The sequence below is a fragment of the Myxine glutinosa genome, chromosome 9 (genome assembly GCF_964187855.1).
Source record: "Myxine glutinosa chromosome 9, kmMyxGlut1.1, whole genome shotgun sequence".
Lineage (NCBI taxonomy): Eukaryota > Metazoa > Chordata > Myxini > Myxiniformes > Myxinidae > Myxine > Myxine glutinosa.
Genome location: NC_136269.1, coordinates 115,261,241 through 115,283,373, shown reverse-complemented (window position 1 = coordinate 115,283,373; position 22,133 = coordinate 115,261,241). Strand labels below are relative to the sequence as shown.

The 22,133-nt window shown below is 44.1% G+C and overlaps 1 protein-coding gene across 2 annotated transcripts in view; it reads right to left on the bottom strand.

The window, feature by feature from the left end:
- Positions 1–22,133, bottom strand: part of TASP1 (taspase 1) — a 94,029-nt gene that overhangs the window by 15,484 nt on the left and 56,412 nt on the right. For both annotated transcript variants that reach the window (XM_068128469.2, XM_068128470.2), the window contains exons 8-11: positions 21,989–22,108; positions 21,709–21,787; positions 21,350–21,460; positions 12,615–12,725 (exon numbers count right to left, since the gene is read on the bottom strand). In XM_068128469.2, the coding sequence (XP_067984570.2) occupies positions 12,615–12,725; positions 21,350–21,460; positions 21,709–21,787; positions 21,989–22,108 (421 nt within the window). The remainder of the gene's footprint in view (positions 1–12,614; positions 12,726–21,349; positions 21,461–21,708; positions 21,788–21,988; positions 22,109–22,133) is intronic.

Here is a 22,133-nt window from a genome sequence, read left to right as displayed (position 1 = left end):
ATAAATAAAAGAATACACATTTTTGTCTAAATTGTGACAATTTTTTGATGAATATACAGCACAACTTTCATTTAAGAGTGTACACAAATGTTTATCAAAGCTTAGCAAGTTACTGAAGAGAAATCAGACGAGATCGCGAAAGCCATCCCTATTTGAACCAGATATCTCAATGCCCTTGATTTTATTATTGATCTTTAAAAAAAAAATTCCCCAAAACCTGCAAGACTGACTAAGTGCATCACCAATTACGAGTTTCCAAGTTTCCTTTTCCTCACGGCCTAATCTCAGTCTTGTTTTTCCAACAGCCTCGTCTTGGTCGACTCATAGTCTTGTAATAACTTTGAATGCAATTTTAGTGCTGCTCTGTTTCGTTATAATCAAACCTTTACTTGTTGAAACCACCTTTTTACTTGCAGAGCAAGTCGCTCCATTGTCACCAGCGCACGTCGCTGCATTATGGCTACAAATTATTGGAATCTTTACACACTCTTTGGAGGAATACAAACACCTTTACACACTCTGAAGACGCTATGCTTTGCTTCGCTTAACGCCCCTCCTCTCGGTGGGTAGAGTTACATAGAAGGTTGTGTGTAGCAGCGGAACGTGTCATTCGCTTGCGGCTATCCACATTCTAAAAGAGAAATTGTGCCTTTTTTAAGCAATTCGCTGCTCAGTCATTTTCTTTTTACAAAAGCACTTTTGTTGGAGAGTAGGAATGGGGCTAAGGACAAGCTTCTTATTGTTTACAGAGCAGTCATTCACATGTTAATCTAATTTCATTTTCCTTTTTGGACTGCAGCTGCTCATCTACCTCCTTCTGAGCCAGATTAATCAAACGCACCGGCAATAACCAATAGTAATCCCATGGAACCTGAATCTAAGGGTCTTCTCTTATCACATCATGGAATGGTTTTAGGGCTGTTTGTTGACTGAAAATTGTTTTGCGGCTTTACTCCATCTCAGGCACGCCACCTGTCAAACATACAGTGCATGCTCTTTTTTGGACCCTCTTCTTGTTTCTCTCTCAAACTCTCATGTCACAGTCATATGCATACATGTCTTCCTCATTTTTAGCTCACCTGGAATGTAGTTCCAGGGAGTTTATGGGATGGTGCGTCGTCCGTCCGTCCATCAGTCAGTCAACACTTGCAACTTCTTCTCCGAAACTGCTGATGGGATTGTGACCAAACTTGGCTAAAATGATATTTGGTATGTTGCGACTCAAGTTTGTGTACACGTCATTAAAAACATCAGGGCCAAAGGAGGGCTGCCGGGGGTCAAAGTGGGTCCAGGTTTAACCCCCCCCCCCCCCCACCCTGAAAAATAGGTATTTGCTTTTTTCTCTGAAACTACACCCAGAAATTCGATGAAACTTGAACACCACCCCGTGATGTACCAAAGTTTGTTCACTGCATAAAAAAAAAAATCGAGGTCCAAGGAGGTTTAGAGCCCCTCCCCTCCCCCCCCCCCCCCCCCAAGTAGGTACTTGCTCTTTTCTCTGAAACTATTTGCTCTTTCTCCCCCCACCTCCCCACTCCAAGCATTCAAACCCCCTCATCAGTCTCCTCCACAACTTTTAAATTCCCTGCCCCCCCACCCTCACTGCCATTCCAAAACCCCTCCCAACTCTGTCCCATCTATGCTCTCCCTCCCCCTCGAAAACCCAATTCTATGTCCTTTTCTCCTACCCTTCCCTGGGGTTCGGGGGAGATGAGAGAATGGGGGAGGAAAGGGGGAGAGGAGAGAGGGGAAAGAGGGGAGTGAGTGGGAGCAGAAGGGGAAAAGGTGAGAGGGGGATAGGAGAGGAGGAAGGAGAGGGGTGGGGGGAGAGGAGAGAGAAGAAGAGACGGAACAGTTAAACAAAGAATAGTTAAATGTCATGCAAATTTATTCTTGTTAGGGAAAGCTGTTGCTTGATTAGAATTAACCCCACCAATCCAGTCTTCAAAAGTCATGATGAAAGCTACCAACCTTTGCGTAAGTAACAGAATTTTTTTTTGGGAAACTTGATTGAGGCTCATAAAAAGAGATAAAAGCAGGCAATTTTCCATTTAAATAAAACTATTAGCACCTGCGAGTTATAGTTAGGTCTAATTTTCATCAGAAGAACAAAACAGAACTGAACACCAAACCTATCTTGACTGACTTACTTCTGTCATTCACTTTTAAATTTAAACATCAAATACATTTCACTTTACAAATCAAAAACTGCTTAAAACCAAACGTCATTAATAAACATTATATTTGATAGTTAGTCCACATATTCAATTTATTAGACAAAGTTTTTTCGAAATATTGTTTAAATATATGCAGTAGCTTAAAAAGAGTAAACTTGTGTTGGAAAAGAGTAAACTTGTGTTGGAAAAGAGTAAACTTGTGTTGGAAAAGAGTAAACTTGTGTTGGAAAAGAGTAAACTTGTGTTGGAAAAGAGTAAACTTGTGTTGGAAAAGAGTAAACTTGTGTTGGAAAAGAGTAAACTTGTGTTGGAAAAGAGTAAACTTGTGTTGGAAAAGAGTAAACTTGTGTTGGAAAAGAGTAAACTTGTGTTGGAAAAGAGTAAACTTGTGTTGGAAAAGAGTAAACTTGTGTTGGAAAAGAGTAAACTTGTGTTGGAAAAGAGTAAACTTGTGTTGGAAAAGAGTAAACTTGTGTTGGAAAAGAGTAAACTTGTGTTGGAAAAGAGTAAACTTGTGTTGGAAAAGAGTAAACTTGTGTTGGAAAAGAGTAAACTTGTGTTGGAAAAGAGTAAACTTGTGTTGGAAAAGAGTAAACTTGTGTTGGAAAAGAGTAAACTTGTGTTGGAAAAGAGTAAACTTGTGTTGGAAAAGAGTAAACTTGTGTTGGAAAAGAGTAAACTTGTGTTGGAAAAGAGTAAACTTGTGTTGGAAAAGAGTAAACTTGTGTTGGAAAAGAGTAAACTTGTGTTGGAAAAGAGTAAACTTGTGTTGGAAAAGAGTAAACTTGTGTTGGAAAAGAGTAAACTTGTGTTGGAAAAGAGTAAACTTGTGTTGGAAAAGAGTAAACTTGTGTTGGAAAAGAGTAAACTTGTGTTGGAAAAGAGTAAACTTGTGTTGGAAAAGAGTAAACTTGTGTTGGAAAAGAGTAAACTTGTGTTGGAAAAGAGTAAACTTGTGTTGGAAAAGAGTAAACTTGTGTTGGAAAAGAGTAAACTTGGTGTTGGAAAAGAGTAAACTTGTGTTGGAAAAGAGTAAACTTGTGTTGGAAAAGAGTAAACTTGTGTTGGAAAAGAGTAAACTTGTGTTGGAAAAGGGTAAACTTGTGTTGGAAAAGAGTAAAGTTGTGTTGGAAAAGGGTAAACTTGTGTTGGAAAAGGGTAAACTTGTGTTGGAAAAGAGTAAACCTATGTTGGAAAAGGGTAAAAATGCCTTAATAAACTTCATATAGAGTGCCATCCACAAGTATTCGAATAGTGAAATTTGTTATTATTGCTATATACTCAAGAAAATTGGATTTGAGATCAAGATATGAGAAGATTACAGAAAAACAGCTCATTATTTCTTAGTATTTCTATGTATGTTTGTTTCACCATTGTAGAACAATCACACTTTTTATGTTCAGTCCCCCCATTTTAGGTAATTATAAGTATTGCAACTGATTAACTTAAAGTAAATTAAAGTAGTAAAATAGTTTGTATTTGGTTGCATATCACATACATACAATAATGGCATCGAGAATGTGACCCAATGACACCACTAAACTCTTGGTATCTTCCTTTGAGATGCTTTGCCAAGCCTTTGCTGCTACCATCTTCATTTGTTGTTTGTTTTGGGGGGTTTTGACTTTAGTGTCCTCTTCAGTAAGTGAAATGAATGCTACATTGGATTTAAATCAGGACATTGACTTGACCAGTCTAAAATGAGATGAGAGGATTTCATCTTGCGGTGTAGCCTTTGTAATGCTGCTGTTGAAGTCTTGGACGTCAGATCAAGCAGTTCCTCCTTTGATTTCATTAAACTTGTTTTCTGGATGAAATCCATCATATCTGTGATACTGTATTTCCATCTGTGTTGTGTTGGCAGTTTTGTTTTGGGTCATTATCTTGCTGCACGGTGAAGCATCGCCCAATGAGTTGGGAGGCATTTTCTTGTACAAAGGCAGACAAAATGTTTCTGTACACTTCCAAATTCATTCTGCTGCTGCCATCATTAGTTCCATCAATAAAGATGTCAAAATGCATGTCAGTACATTTCCCCCACATGTCCAACATGCCTGCATCTTCCCAACCCCACCCCTTCTGTGTCCCTCTCTTAAGCATCCCCTCACTTCACATCCTCTCAGATTCCCCTAAACCTTACACACTCTCAGCCTCCCCTCTCATCCCTTTTCAGCTTCCCCCATGCCCTCACTCCCACCCCCCTCGGCTTCCCACTCGACCTCACATCCTCCCTGTCTCTCAGCTTCCCATCAACCCGCTCAGCTTCCCCTCAACCCTCTCAACTTCCCCCTCATTCCTCATCAGCTTCCCCCTCATGCCTCATCAGCTTCCCCCTCATGCCTCATCAGCTTCCCCCTCATGCCTCATCAGCTTCCCCCTCATGCCTCATCAGCTTCCCCCTCATGCCTCATCAGCTTCCCCCTCATGCCTCATCAGCTTCCCCCTCATGCCTCATCAGCTTCCCCCTCATGCCTCATCAGCTTCCCCCTCATGCCTCATCAGCTTCCCCCTCATGCCTCATCAGCTTCCCCCTCATGCCTCATCAGCTTCCCCCTCATGCCTCATCAGCTTCCCCCTCATGCCTCATCAGCTTCCCCCTCATGCCTCATCAGCTTCCCCCTCATGCCTCATCAGCTTCCCCCTCATGCCTCATCAGCTTCCCTCTCATGCCTCATCAGCTTCCCCCTCATGCCTCATCAGCTTCCCTCCTCATTCCTTTTCAGCTTCCCCCTCATTTCTTATCAGCTTCCCTCCTCATTCCTTATCAGCTTCCCCCCTCATTCCTTATCAGCTTCCCCCCTCATTCCTTCTAAGCTTCACCCCTTGCCCCCTCTCAGCTTCCCCCTCATTCCTCATCAGCTTCCTCCTCATTTCTCATCAGCTTCCCCCTCATTTCTCATCAGCTTCCCCCCTCATTCCTTTTCAGGTTCCCCCCTCATTCCTTATCATCTTCCCCCCTCATTCCTTATCAGCTTCCCCCTCATTCCTTATCAGCTTCCCCCTCATTCCTTATCAGCTTCCCTCCTCATTCCTTATCAGCTTCCCCCCTCATTCCTCATCAGCTTCCCCCCTCATTCCTTATCATCTTACCCCCTCATTCCTTATCAGCTTCCCTCCTCATTCCTTCTAATCTTCACCCCTTGCCCCCTCTCAGCTTCCTCCCCCACCCCCATTCAGCTTCCCCCTCACTTTAGTGTCCCTCCCAGCTTTTCCCTGCCCCTCCTCATCCTGCATCCTCCCAGCTCCCCCCCCCCCCCCCTCCCTACCCTGCACCCTCTCAGGCTGCCCCCTGCCTTGCACTCCCTCCGAGCTTCTTTCCACATTCCTGCACAATGTAAATATCTCCTCCTCCTCCCTTGTCCCCAACTGTGTGTCCTCATCATCCGAGGCCTCTGTTCCAACCCGACAGATCTCTCAATCCAGGCTGCCGCTGATAAACCCGACATAATCTGTTTAACAGAATCCTTTCTCCTACAGGACATCCTCGATTCCTTCGGCCTTATCTCCATGGCTATTATCTCCTCCTGTTTGATAGGCCTGAACCCCGTCCTGGTAGAAGAGTTGCAATACATATCAATAACTGCATTTATCATTGTCCGTGTACTGCTCTTACACCTCTCAAACCTAAGAAGTACCTTTGGCTGTGACTTCCCCTCTGGGCCCACCTCTTGTTTGGCTGGGTGTTGTACCATCCTCCAGTGACTCCATATACATTTCTCTCAGTCAACATTGACCAACTTTTAACCACTCATCCCAAAACTGTCTTCTTCATGAGGTGATTTCAATTGTCACCATGCCAATTGGCTGGGTGTTGGTTCGTCTCTCACCACCCATGGCACTTCAGCAAAGGATTTCTTACTCCATCAGACCGACTCGATCTGTGTACCATCTGACTCAGATTTATGCCAATAGCAAATCATCCCTTCTCGGGTTGGTGATGGCCAAGTTCCTCACTAATGTCTACTGCTCTACCTGTGCTTCAATTAGTTCATCTGAACATGTGCTTGTAAGACGTAAGAGTCAACACCTATTTAGTGATTCTCAGTGAGTCGCCTCAGCAAGGCGAGTCTGGCAGTTCACTCAGGCAGACTGGCATGCCTTCAAGCCTTCATCTCACTTCATAACTGGACCACTATATCTGCCACCCCTGATATTAACTCAGTCTGGGAATTCTTCCACAGAAACCTACTCTCTCTTGTGCACTGATCCACCCCATCTCATCTTCAGTTATCCTTCCCTTCTTGCCACCCATAGTACACTGAATCCCGTGTGGACGCAGTTGCTTTGAAACAACTTGCATTCTCTCTTCCTGGAAGACAAATCCAACCGAAGGTAATATCAGATCGTTCCACAGAGCCCATAACAAGTGTGTCCCCAATCAGGAGAGCCAGAAAACAAAATCTGGCCAACGTCAAGATTCAACTTTTAAACTGGTCTCCCTCTCAAACCTGGTGGCACCTTGTTAAGTCTGGCTCTGGTGTGAGCTCCCCCTCCATAAATGGCACAACAGCCAACTCAACTCGTGAGAAGGCCGAATGACTCAATTCTGTGTTTGCTACCAAATCCTGTGCACCCAATCCCTCACTCTCTGTAAACATCAAACCCAGTCGCACCCAACTGCTCCTGGATTCTGTGTCTTTTGCATCTGGGAAACACTTGGAATATGTATTTCAATCCTGACAAATCTCACACTCTCACTCTATTTCTGAAAGGATTGTCTGGCAAGTCCTTCCCCTCCCCCAACTATTTTCTTAATAATCCTCTTCAGGAAGTTCAGTCACTCAAACTCCTGGGTCTCACCATCAGCCATGATCTTTCTTGACAAACCATACTTATAAGTTGGCCTTCAGAGCTGGTCACTGACTGGGCATCCTCCATTGTGCAAAGTCCTTCCATGACACACCTGAACTCTTGTCCACTGATGAGGCCTTCATCCAGAGCTTGATGAGTCTGTGGGCCTGTCACTTTCACATGCCATATGGGTCAGTGGTCTCTGTCTTCTACCTCTTTCTTTCTGGTCTACCACCCACTGCTCTCTCTGTGCTCTGTCCCCCAAATATAAGGTCAGTCCACCCCTCTGCCGGTGGCCCCTTGCTGGTGAGGGTCCCAATATCCTGAGTCACTACCTTCACTCGTTTGTTCTCCTCTATTACCACCTGTGGAGTCAGCTTCTGCGTTTTCTTCATTCTCTATCTTCCCTCCGGGTCTTCAGGACGGCTGGTCGCCACCATCTCAGATCGTCCTCCATCCGTGGCCATGGTCTATTCTGCACCCCATCGACTCTCACTGGACCTGCCTCTTTCCAGGTTTGCAGTTTTTCCTTCCTGGGAGTTTACTTCTGTGTCCCTCTTGTCCAGACCACATGTCCTTCCCTGGCCCTCATTCTTCACCACACCCCTGGCTTATTGAGGTCTTCCACTATTTTGTCCCTCATCCCTGCTGTTGGTATGTTTTCTTCCTCTCTTTATACTGTTCCGTCCTGATCCGTTCCATATCCTAGCTGCAATGCTCCTGCACAAGCCTCGACATTGCATAAAAAGTCTAAAATTCTAGTTGCTAACTAATGTTTTCAGGCTTAAACTGCTGAAAAAATTGACAGAATCAAGTCATGATGCTTCTGATTCTTTGTGAGGGATGAAAATAATGTTGAGAGCTTTCGATTCCAAATAATCCAGGACAAGTGCAAAGGAGCAGCAGCCGATAGATGAGAGCAGTACTCCATTGTGCTATGGACAAAGGAAAAAAAGGACAGAGCCCACCACACTAGTTTGGGCTACTGAGAATTATGGAATTGTGATATTAGAAGGAGCTCAGCAAGACAAGAATGGTAGACTTGTATTCCACAAGCAGAAGTATTGTTAAGCAGAGCAGGGTGCCAGACTGTGTCAAATGTCTGAAGTATGTCCAGGGACTGAGGCCTCACCTCTTGCTTTAAACATTTAGTGCCATGATCAATTGTCGAGAAAGAAGCAGCAGCAGATCCAAAGCTGAGTACCAGAACGGAATCCAAATTGATTATCAGCAATCAGGTTTTTCAAAAGAGAAAAGATGAAGTCACCAGCAATGATGGATTCTGTGACTTTGCTGATAACTAGAAGAAAGATTATTGGTCTGTAGTTAGGAGGATCTGTTTTGTCACCCCTAATTTTTATTTAAGTGATAATATTGGTTTTCCCAAGTAGAAGGGAGGTGGCCTAAAATGAAGGACATGGTGAAGAGCAGACAGAGGACAACTGAGAACAGTAGAGCAGGATTTGAGAACATGGGTACTGATGCCATCTGACCCTGTTGCCTATGGAGAGTCAAGGCTGACCAGAACTTTCTCCTTTTTTGGTGAAAAAGGTCAGTGTCAGGGGATAAGCTGCAGAGAGCTGGATGAGTTGAGAAAATGAGCTTTTTTGTTTTGTTTTGTTTTTTGTGTACAGAGTCGAGGCTCGTGAAAGAGCCAACATTTATCAAACAAACAAATCAAACAAACAAGCAAACAAAGTATATAAAAAGGGGAGCGGTCGACAAGATGGAGAGAGAAGGGGAGGAAGCACACAAACACAACATTTGAGAGCAGGGACATCAGGAGAAGTTTTTGGAGGGAGAGGGCCTGGGGGAAGGCAGGATAGGTATAAAACGCAAGGACACCAAGGACTTCCAGGAAAGAAGTCAAAAGTCACCTCAAAAAAGTGAGTTTGGGGTGAAGTTAGCGGGGGTAGAAAAGATCAAGGTTTTGGATTGGGGAAGATAAGAGATGGTGGTGAACAGCCGTTTTAAAGACCTGGAGGGAGGAGTGGGATTGAAGAGAGTGAGGGAGTTTGTTCCAGAGGCGGGAGAAAAGAGGAATGAAGGAGTGAAGGTGAGCAGAGAGTCTTGATTTTGGCAGTTTAACCATAAGAGGGTTGCAGGCAGATCTTGTGTGACCTGCAGGAATATTTGGGGGACAGAGCCCAGAGAGAGCTGGGGGAGCAAGGCCGGAGAGGAGTCGGTAGAAGACGGAAAGACCACCAACCTGCCTGCGGTGATTAAGTGAAAGGCCCTCGGAGATAGCGTCATCGCGGGAGATTCCAATGATTCTGAATGCTTTGGTTTCAACAGCGTGAAGACGAGCTAGGTGTGAGGCAGGAGCACCAGCCCAGAGGGGAGAGCAGTACTCCATTGAGCTGCGGATGAAAGCCTTGTATGTGGTGAGGAGCTCAGGTGTGCCAAGGAAGGACTTCGCACGACGGAGGATGCCCAGTCGGCGACTGGCTTTGGAGGCCAGCTTGGAAATGTGGTTTTCCCAGGAAAGATCATGGCAGATAGTGAGACCCAAAAGCTTGAGTGACAGAACTTCTTGGAGAGGATTATTCAGAAAGTAGATGGGAGGGTTGTCCAGTCGGTCTTTTCGGAGAGACATCGTAAGAGTGTGAGATTTGTCAGGATTGAAAGACATGTTCCACTTGTTTGCCCAGTCTGATTTTGTCCAGATCTGCAGAGAGTGAGGAGGCTGCAGACTGCCAATCTGAGGGATGAGGAATGGAGCGGCAGAGAGTGGAGTCATCAGCAAAGAGATATAGAGGATTTTCAAGAGAGTCAGAGAGATCATTGATGAAGACCAGAAAAAGCACAGGGCCCAGAACACTGCCTTGGGGAACTCCAGCCTGAACAGGAGGAGGAGATGAGAGAAACCCATTCAGGGCCACAGCCACACGTTGACGACGACTATAGAGGAAGTCCGCCAGCCATGCGTGGAGATTTCCATGGATACCAAAGGAGGAGAGTTTGGTGAGCAGAGCGGGGTGCCAGACCGTATCGAAGGCACGTGATATGTCGAGGGAGACAGCTCTAATTTCCTGTTTGGCATTGAGGACCTCCATCCATTGTTGAGACAGCAGAAGCAGCATGTCCAGAGTAGAGTGACCTGGTCTGAAACCAAATTGATGATCAGAGATCAAGCCATTGGAGAAGAGGAAAGATTTCATATCCGAAGCAATGATGGATTCCATGACTTTGCTGATAATTGGGAGAAGGCTGATTGGTCTGTAGTTGCTAGGATCTGTTTTTGCACCTTTTTTGTGCAAAGCGGTGATGTTGGCTGATTTCCAAGCAGATGGCAGTTGACCTTGAGCAAAAGAGAGGGTGAAGAGAACAGAGAGAGGGAGTGAAAGAGTGGAAGAACAGGATTTTAGGACCCGTGGGCTGATGCCGTCAGGTCCAGTTGCAGAATCAGAGTCGAGGGTTGACAGAAACTTTTCCACCTTGTCAGGAGGAAAGGACACGGAGTCCAGGAGCAGCTGGGTACGACTGAGTATGGTGGGTACAGAGAGGGATGGGTTTGGGACACAAGATCTACAGGCAAACATAGAGTTGAGGCATTCAGCTTTGTCACGTGCGGAGTCAGCTGTGTTGCCGTTTGAGGTAAGGGAGGGGATGGAGGGGGAACAAACACCAGAAACAGATTTGACCAGACGCCACCAGGATTTGGAAGAGGGAGACAGATAAGAGAGTTCGGTCTTGAGAACAGAGAGATATTGTTTCCTGGCTCTCCTGAGGGTGGACACACACTTGTTTCGGGCTTTGTGAAAGGAAATGAGATTTCCTTCCGTTGGATTTGCTTTCCAGGAGACGAAGGCAAGTTGTTTCTGGGCAACACCCTCACCACAAGATTCCGTAGACCATGGACGGGAGGAAGGGTATGACAACTCAAGACGAGATGGGATAAATCTGTGCATGAGAGAGAGCAATTTACTTTGGAAGAATTCCCAGGATGAGTTGATGTCAGAGGTGGTAGAGATGGGAGACCAGTCCAGATGATTGATGGCTGCTTGAAGACCGTGCCAGTTGGCCTGAGTGAAATGCCAGACTCGTCGACGCTGAGCAGGCTCCCTGAGAATGGTCAGAGAGATGTCCACTTTAACAAGGACATGATCAGATGATCCGATTGGAGCAGAAGAAGAGCAGCAGACATTTTCAGGGAAGTTAGTCATAACCAAGTCCAGAAGAGAAGATGCTCCGTTGACTGAGATCCGGGTCGGGAAATTGACAGATTGTGTCAGTCCCAGTGAGTCGCAGAAGTCCTTTGCTGAGGAGCCATGGCTGGTGAGAGAGGTACCCACACCCAGCCAACTGGCATGGTGACAATTGAAATCACCACATATGAGGAAGAGAGAGTTGGGATGAGTAGATAGATGTTGGTCCATATTATCAGACAGCGAGATGTAGATGGAGTCATCACTGTTTGGTGGACGGTACAACACACATATGAACAAGAGGTGGGAGCGAAGGGGAAGCCGTAGCCAGAGGTATTCCTGGGGGTGAGGTGGAGAGAGTGCAGTGCAGGGCGAGTGAGGAAGAGAGTTTTTGATAAAGATAGCAACCCCACCTCCAGGACGAGGCTCAGGTCTATCATACCGGAGGAGGGAGTAACCCGGGAGAGATACTAAGGAATCAGAGACATCATTAAGGAGGAAAGTTTCTGTTAAGCAGATCATGTCTGGTTTGACAGAAGCAACCTGTATGGAGAGATCAGTTAAGTTTGAACGAAGGCCCCGGATGTTTGAGGTCCATACCGTTAATGAAGAGGAAGGGGGAGCATCGGATACAGAACAGGGGGGAGGAGGGGTAGGGTAAGATGTGGAAGAGGTGGAAGAGGTAGGGAGAGCTGTTGAAGGTGTGTCAGAGATTTCAGAATAGCTCGGAGAAAGGGAAGGATGGGGCGGACAAAAGGTTTGATGGTGATTGGGTGAGGCACAATGAGGTGTTATTTGAGGAGGGGGAAGAGCGAGGCAGAAGGTTGGGGGAGATGGAGGTGAGAGTTGGAAGGGGGAAGAAGCAGGGAGGACGCTTTGAGGAGGGGGAGTGAGAGGGGGGAAATTGAGAAGAAATGAGGGTGGGGAGATTTGAAGGGGAGGGGCGAGGGGGGAGTTTGGGAGGGAAGGGACAAGGGGAGGGATTTGAAAGGGATGGGATATGGGGGAGATTTGGAGGGGAGGGGTGAGGGAGGAGTCTAGGAGGGGAGGGGCGAGGGGGAGTCTTGGAGGGAAACAATGACAAATTTTGCCTTGTGTTGAGCAGACTCAGCATTGAGGCCATTTTAGGTGAAGGAGGGGAGGGAGAGGAAGCATACACCAGAGGCAGACTTAACAAAACAACCTGTACTTTGAGGAAGGAGACAGGTTTGTAAAGTTCAGCTTTGAGATTACTCAGATATTTTCTGTCTCGTCTGAGGATGGACATACAGTCACGTGAAAAAGTAAGTACACCCCATGTAAAGTTTTGACTTTTTCAACATATTTCAACACACAGCTATTTGATCTTCATTTCAACAATATTGATAGATAAAAGTGATATAATATAACAAATATCATGAAACATTTACATTTTGTAGTCCATTGTATAATTTAAATAAACATAAATGCAAATTTCGCATGTGGAAAAAGTAAAAGCAAATTCAGGGTGCATTCTCACCCATGAATGCCCGACTCCCAGATCCAACTTCACAGTTTTCTGAACTTTCTTGGCATCTAAGCACAATGACTCCTCCCAAAACACTATCTTCAGCTGTCAAGAATGGCGAATCTGTGGAAACAAGGCCAGCAGCGGCATTAAATTCATTTTTGTTAATATTAAATGCACAAAATAATACATATGTACAATTTTGTATTTTACGTGAAGGCTCATGAAGGGACTCATTTGCTAACAATAGCTGATGGATGTTAAAGACCCCATGGTGTTTTGCCCCACAAATAAATTAATCAATGAAATATATTTTAAAATTGACCATATCGCCATGCAGCTCACATGTATCAGGCAATTTTCTGATATTTTCAATATGGTTCAGAAATGAAGTTAATCACCAATTATGGTTGATGTCCCATGCTCACTATTATGCAAGTTTCTTTTTAAAAATACATAAAAATTTGAAGTGAAAAAAATTGATATATATATATATTGTTGCGGATCTCGCGCCCGTCGACGTACAAAGGGGGGTTAAACCCCTTTCCCCCTCGGGCCTTCGAGTCCACGACCTACTTTACACTCGTGGGGCGGATTGCGGAGCAATTCCAGCGGCCACCCCTGTAGCGAGCGTGTGGAAGGGTATCGGGTCGAATCCCCACGTACCTTCGATACACATGCCGCCACGAGAACGGGGACTGGACCTCGCACGAGTCACGCTGGTCTGATATGCCTGAGCGGTTTGCGTGTCACGTGACTCGTGCCCTTAATTCTTATTGAACCCGATTGAGCGGTTTTACTCGTACAGTGCGAAGCCAATGGTGGGAAATGACATGAACGACCAAATGGATGCGAAAGAACACAGGTTTATTTTACAATTTATCCAGTGATCAGGGCAAAGAGACACAGAGAGCAGGACTTAACGGCCTTACTTAATCCCCGGACAAGGGCCCACTCACTCACGAGGGGAAAAGGATGAAGAAGGACGACGCGCTCTAAGCGCGGTCGTTGGCGCCGTTCGTCCCGGTCAGCTCGTTCAGCGTGTCCCTGGGATGTTCGCGGCACGTTCAGGGAGCTCAGGCAAGGAGATCGTTGGCGTCTGTGGCCCCGGGAGACACCGTCCTCGCAAGCGCTATTAATAGGCAGCAGAGCGCATGGCAGGGAGAGTTCGTGCACAGAGAGCCTCGATCACAGAGAGAGTTCCAACCACACCTCTATCACCGAGAGCTAGTTCGGGGGCAGTCTGAGTTCGTGGATCCGGCCCGGGTTTTATAACCCCTCCCCAGAGTCTCACCCGAATGTTCCAAACTCCTCCCCTGGCCATCGTTGTTCGCCACTCCCCTTGAGCTTCCATTGGCTGCTTGCCGCGTACCGGCCACTCCCCTGCAGCTCCTCCCTCGGGCCTTCCAGACTTGTTCCAGGCCAAAGAGCACATGGTATTCCAGCCCAAAGAACACATGGAATTCCAGCCCAAAGAACACATGGCATTCCAGCCCAATGAGCACTGAAGCCTACACTTACTGGCCTGTCTCAATGCATACTAACACAGGAAATAAGACTATGCTCAACAATTTAATAGGAAATAACTGAACTAAGCGAGGCTACATGTTGTGGTGTAACTAACTAAGAGGGGGGGTTACCTTTATTCCCAAAACTGCAACAATATATATATATACATATATATAATTATAAAATTCAAAAAAAGAACCCCTCAGCACATACTCACCACCACGTAATTCAAAACACCTCACCACCACGTAATTCAAAACACCTCACCCCCACCAAATTTAAAACACCTCACCACCACGTAATCCAAAACACCTCACCCCCATGTAATTCAAAACACCTTACCACCATGTAATCCAAAATACCTCACCACCACGTAATTCAAAACACCTCACCACCACATAATTTAAAACACCTCACCACCACGTAATTCAAAACACCTTACCACCATGTAATTCAAAACACCTCACCACCACGTAATTTTAAAAAAACCTCACCACCAAGTAATTCAAAACACCTCATCACCAACTAATTCAAAACACATCACCACCACATAATTAAAAATACATCACCAACTAATTCAAAACACCTCACTACCACATAATTAAAAATACCTCACCACCAAGTAATTCAAAACACTTCACCATCACGTAATACAAAACACCTCACCACCACGTGATTTAAAAACACCTCACCACCACATAATTTAAAATACCTCACCCCCACGTGATTCAAAACCACCACCACGTTATTAAAAACACTTCACAACCACGGAAACAAAAGTTTCAGGTCGTACCATGCGAAGCCAATGGATGGAAGGGACAGGACGGTCAAATCAGAGGAAGAACACGAACAGTGACAACAGACACTGCCCAGATGTGTAGATATATAGATAAATGACTGTACCTGAGTAGCTGTTTTGTCATGGTTTACACCAATCATAATTCAAACAATCATAATGCACAAATGTATTTGTAATATACGTGATATTACATTTTATAAACAATTTAAGTTGAAAACGTAAGTTGGGAAAAAAAAAAATTTGCCAAAAGAAATTCCCCCCCACCAAAAAAAAAAAAAAAAAATTGGAAGTTTTTTCAAAACAATACCCTTAGGACATACTGACGGGAGAGATATGTGCATACCAGAAGTTTGGTGGAATTTCACAAAAGTTTGAGGTAGTTAAGTGACAACACAGGACAACAAAGGACATCACAGACACTGCACAGATATATATATATATATATTTACACAGTATATGCATAAAAACTATATAAAAGCATGTGTAAACTAAAAACTATATAAAACTATATAAACACGCACACACACCAAGGTAAAGCAATAGCTGAAAAAGCTGCTTGGATCTGGTCACATGATGACCCACTTATAAAGAGTAGAGAAATAGCTCACACAAACTTGGGAATGACTACCATAAGCAATATTTCTGCCTAGTTTGGTGAAAAATTCCCCATCAATTTATGAGAAGTTTAAAATGTTAACAAACAGATGGACAACGTACGATGGTGTAGGGTACTCGGACTAAACATTCTCGATTCATAAAACATTACTGCTGAGACGTGTAGGATATCCTCCAACATGGACCAAAAATAAAAGAGCACATCTGTGATGAGCAAAATGAAAATGACAAGAAAATTTATATAGTGTTTGGTGAAGTGATGTGTATGGTGAACATATTTTCTCGAAATGTTTTTCCTGATAAAAAGTACTTAGTGCATGACAAAGTTTCATTCTATTACTGACTTTAGCACTTTTGCCATAAATAATGCCTTTTGTAACATGACAAGGTGTAACACACTTCTTTACAGCATTTCACACAACTGAATCAAATTCTAGCTTGGTTCAATACAAAACATGAAAATATACAGTATTGAGGAAAAGTAAGAGAATGCTCCGCCACCAAAGGTGGATGGAGGATTATGTTTTCACCCCTGTCTGTCTGTTTGTTTGTTTGTTTGTGAACGAGATATTTCAAAGAGTTGTCGATGGATTCGGACGAAATTTGGCAGAGACGTTGCGGATGTGACAAGGACGAAATGGTTAGATTTTGGTGAAGATCCGGATTCGGATCCGGCTCGTAGAAGTTTCTAAGTGATTCTTCAACATTGGGAGATGGGGCCAAAAACGATACATAGCAGGATATCTCAAAAGGTTGCGGACGGATTTGGACGAAACTTGGTGGACAGTTTGGGTGTGTGACAAGGACTAATCAATTCGATTTTGGTGAAGATCTGAAAATGGATTCGGATACGACAATTCTTTATTTTTAAGTGATTCTTCACCATTGAGAGATCGGGTCAAAAGTGATATAGAATATGACATTTAAAAAAGTTATGGACAAGTTGTTTAGGTGACAAGAACAAGCTGATTAGATTTTGGTTCAAGTCCGAATCCAGATCCGGCGTATCAGTGGGAAACAAAACAAACTGTTCAGCCTGACAAAAGTATGCTCTCTACCGAGTACCGAGTGCCATTCTAGTTTATTCGAAGGTGGACAGAAGAAAGAGGGTGTGGCCTCACATTTCATTTGGCGGTGTCAAAAAAATCAATGTTTTAATAATCTGAAGCAAAACATCATTACAAATATCAAATGTTTTGAAAACTAGTTATTTTGTTTTCAGGCTGTATAATGAAGTTTTAAGAAATTAATACGACTTTAAATTAGTTTCGTTGCATTCAAGTCAAATGGCACCTTTAATCATTTAAAGGGATGGTAACAGTCGTTAGCACAACAACTCTTGCGCATGTCATGTGACAGTCAACAAGCAATTCCACCATATGTTAGTGTTGTGATACGTTCGTGAAAAACATGCGCGACGTTTCATTAGAAAAAAAGAAAAGATGATGCATCTCAGCATGACCATACAACCCAACAAGGAGAAATGCACAAGATGAACTTTGCAGCAGGCATGTGGGCTCTGATGTGGTCCATGGTTTTTGAAGTCACATCAAAGCAACCTTTTCCAGACTGCAGCACTCTGGAGTGTCTCCTAGCTGTGTAAACACCGCCCTTTAGTTTCCCTTGAGGGTCGCGTTTGGCGCAATCCAGGAAGGCTTATCAGAACAAACGGAACTGCGATCGAGTGAACAGAAAGGCAGTGAGCTTGGTGTTTCCAAAAGTCCTTCAGGGGTGATCAAACATGTCATCGGCTTCCTGAGAACAAAGTGTTCAAAGATTGCATGCTATTTTGTGCAGCTCAGGAATCTTGAAATGAGTGCACCAAGGCTATAAATATTTCGAGAAGAATGTGTTACAATGAATGCTTTTCTGATTGTGTCAAATTGTGCTTAATATTACTCGTACTTCCCACTTAGCAGTGATTGATCGAAGCCAAATAATTTAATGAAAAACAAAAAGTAAAATTGGTGTGTGTGTATATATATATATATATATATTGTTGCGGATCTCCTGAAGCCCGTTCCCATTACAAGGGGGGGATTAAACCCATTTTTTCCCCCTGGGTCTTCGGGTCCGCGAGGCCGAATCGCCACTTCCGGGCAAACGTGAAAAAGGGTATCGGGTCAACGTCGCACGTACCTTTGACCCACGCTGCCACGAAAGCGGGGACCGAGCCGCGCACAAGCCACGCTTAATCGAGTACGCCTGAGCAGTATGCGTATCACGTGACTCGTGCTTACTTTTATTGGAACCCGATTTGAGCGGTTTTATTCGTACCATGCGAAGCCAATGGATGGAAGGGACAGGACGGTCAAATCAGAGGAAGAACACGATTTATTTACACTATTATGTACAATGATAATGATGAAGGAAAGGGGGACACAGAGCAGGGCTTAATCAATCTTACTTATTTCCCAGACACGGGCCCAATCACTCACACGGGGAAATGGAAGAAGAGCAGGTTCGCGCGCCAAACGCGCCTTGCTGCCGGTCGCTCCCGGACAGCTCGCTCGTGGTGTAGCCCTCTGGCGGTCACGGCCCATATGCAGGAGAAATGCAGGCAGGAGGAGATAGCGCGTCTGTGGCCCAGCACCGGTCGTCCTCTCGAGCGCGCGATTAATACAGCGGCAGAGCGCAGGGAACAGGGCACGGGGCAAGTTCGTGTACAACGAGGCTATTACAACGGTCAATTCAAGCACTTCGACTTGTTCAGGGCTGGGCGACTTTCACTCCTCGTCTCTCGTTCTTGATCTCACCCGTTCGGCTGCCCACAAACTCTCACAGCTCTCTCCTCTCGTGCATTCTGCGTTCTGTGTTCTGACTCACGCGGGTTCTGCTGCTGTTCTGCTTAATGGGCTCGGGGCAGGACCTTATATGGCACCTCCCCGATCTTACCCGAATGTTCCAAGCCCCGCCTCCTGCCGCAGTGGTAAGCCACTCCCCTCGAGCCCTGATTGGCGGCTCGTTGCTTACCGGCCACTCCCCCTGCAGCTCGTCCCTTCAGCCTTGCCAGACTTGTTGAAGGCCTACCACGTGGCATTTCCAGCCCAAACCAAAAGCACCAAAGCAAAGCGCCAAAAGAACACCTAAGCTCACTGGCCTACTCAACGCAAAATTAAGCACAGGAAAGGACTACGCTTACATTCACTAAGAAATAACTGAACTATCGTGAGGCTTCATGTTGTGGTGCAACTAACACAATATATATATATATATATATATATATATATATATATATATATATATATATATATATATATATATATATATATATATATATATATATATATATACATACATACATATATATATATACATACATATACATATACACATACACAATATATATCCCTTGCCAACTCCATAGGGGTTAGGTTCTTCAAAACACCAGTGGTTGGTAAATCCGCAGTTGGTAAGACTAAGGGCCTATAGGAAAAAAAATGGAGTTAGGTTACACAGCCACACATAGGGGGTTTTCCTATTATGCCTTCAATAAACACGACAAATATGCATTAATATCGAATATCCTGCATGAACGAAAATACTTTTAATTACCTTTAATATTGACAATGAAGCATTGATGACAATGACTATAATGATGACTATGACCGTGATGATCACGGTGGGTGGTTAGAGGGATGAGGAGCTGCCCCCTCCTCCTCACGATCCTCAATCAAAATCCCTCATGATGTGGCAGGAGAACTGGAAACTGCGATTGGATGAAACATGGCAACACCGGTGGACGGTAAGGCGGACTGCTTCATTTTACAGTGAACGAATTTTACAGTGAATTTACAGTGAAGTTTTTACAGTTACCCTGAATGAAGGACAACAGCAGACAGAACTAGCCTGCACACAGTAGAGAGCATACCTCCACCAGGCTGAAAACGTTTTCTACCCACTTGGAGTTTGCAAAAAAGCACCTCAAGGACTCTCAGACTGTGAGAAACAAGTTTCTGTGGGCTTTCATGTGTCTTTCACTGAGGAGAGGCTTCCGTCTGGCCACTCTGCCATAAAGCCCAGATCGGTGGAGTGTTGCAATGATGGTTGTCCTTCTGGAAGTTTCTCCCATCTCCACACAGGATCTCTGGAGCTCAGCCAGAGTGACCATCGGGTTCTTGGTCACCTCTGTGACCAAGGCCCTTCTCCCCTGATTGCTCAGTTTGGCCGGGTGGCCAGCTCGAGGAAGAGTCCTGGTTGTGCCCAATTTCTTCCATTTAAGAATTATGGAGGCCACTGTGCTCTTGGGAACCTTCAATGCAGGATAAATTTTTTTGTAGGCTTCCCCAGATCTGTGCGTCGACACAATCCTGTCTCTGAGCTCTGCAGGCAGTTCCTTCGACCACCTGGCTTGGTTTTTGCTCTGATATGCATTGTCAGCTGTGAGACCTTATATAGACAGGTGTGTGCCTTTCCAAATCATGTCCAATCAATTGAATATACCACAGGTGGACTCCAATCAAGGTGTAGAAACATCTCAAAGATGATCAAGAGAAATAGGAGGCACCTGATCTAAATTTCAAGTGTCATAGCAAAGGGTATGAATACTTATGTAAATGTGATATTTCAGTTTTTTATTTTAAATAAATTTGCAAAACTTTCTAAAATCCTGTTTTCTCTGTCATTATGGGGTATTGAGTGTAGATTGATGAGGGGAAAAATGAATTTAAACGATTTCAGCATAAGGCTGCAACATAACAAAATGTGAAAATAGTGAAGGGGTCTGAATACTTTCTGAATGCACTGTATGTGTATATATATATGTTGGAACCTATCTGTGGATCGGTCCCATCGGCCGATGGGTCTGACCCATCTGTGGATGCACGAGAAATGACAATGCAGACCCATCGGCCGATGGGTCTGCGCCATCTGCGGATGTGTTGTTCACCTTGAAGGAATGTGTTGACAGAATGGTGCTCTTCAATCAGGTACACAGTCATTGGAATTACATGTGGTAGGAATTTAACAGAGATGATTTTTAAATGTTATATTTAACTTTTATTTTTAAAATTTAAATTTTATTTTTTTATTTTATTTAAATTTTATTTTATTTAATTTAATATAAAGGAATTTAACATTCCCCTCAGCCATTATCAGAAGAACACCTAATGTTTTGTATGAATGTTGAGTATGTTATGTAAAGCTTTACTAAAACTGCCATGTATCTGTCAATTACAAAATGTATAAATAGATGGGTAGAAATAGATAATAAAACATTTTAAAATCATCTCTGTTAAATTCCTACCACATGTAATTCCAATGACTGTGTACCTGATTGAAGAGCACCATTCTGTCAACACATTCCTTCAAGGTGAACAACACATCCGCAGATGGCGCAGACCCATCGGCCGATGGGTCTACATTGTCATTTCTCGTGCATCCACAGATGGGTCAGACCCATCGGCCGATGGGACCGATCCACAGATGGGTTCCAACATATACACTATTTTAAAAGGCTCTTCTGGTGAAACAGTTACATAGACTCTGCCTATCAGGTATCAGTTTAGCACAGATGCAGCGCCCTACTTCCCAGTAGAATTATGATGCAGCCAATACTCTAACCAATTACACAACCGAGTTCCTTGTAAATACCAAGTTCCTTGTAAATACCGAGTTCCTTGTAAATGCAGAGTTCCTTGTAAATTCCGCGTTACTTGTACATACCGAGTTCCTTGTAAATGTAACCATTCTTTTCAAATGCCAGCGCAAGCAGAATAAAAGTTACGGCCTAATGCAATCCAAACTTATTTTGACAGTATTCATAAACAGCTGAGATTGTTAACGAGGTGGTTAGATACGAGTGGGTTTTCAAGGTGGTTCTTACATATGAACTTGTCTTGCATCGTCTCCAAGAGAGCTTGATGTGCATCTTCCTTTTGCATTGCACAGGTACATTCTCTGGCCAGCATAGTCCGAACTAACTGCTCACCACAACCTGCAATTTTCTCAAACAACATGTGGCATCGGCATCAAAGAAATGACAACATTCCATGATTTGAATGCTCCCAAAAATGTCAAACTGGTGGTCACGCTCACACAGAATTAAAGTTCCTATGTTGATTTATACATATAAAAACAAACCCATTGATGTTATAGAAGTAAGTCTCATGCTTTAGTTTTTCTGTTTTCTTTTTTCTTTTTTACGTCAAGGCAAATATTCACAGAACAATCATTTAATGCTACCTGATGTGCTGGAAGCCGAGCTGAATGCATTTGTCCCGTTTGCACGTTCAGCCCAGCAGCCGCACCCATATACTGCTGCCTGTAGCAAAACAAACAATGAACAAAAATTTTAATTTTTCACAAAAAAACAACAATGTTGAACAAAATGAATGAGAAAGAACAAGTACAGCATACAAAATGCTTTGGAGTACTCTATACAATTGCATCAACAAATCCAATATCAGGTGCACAAACCGAGTCATAAACAACAATGTGATAAAGAAACAGTCGACAAACATACTTGGCCAATGCGGCCTGGATATTTCATAGCAAGCCCTCCACTGGAAACAGCGGCTGCAACCTGTCCACACGAATCCAGGATGACCGCACCGACAGTGTCCATCGCAGGTTGGTAAATATCCTACAAGAGAGGTAACTACTGGATC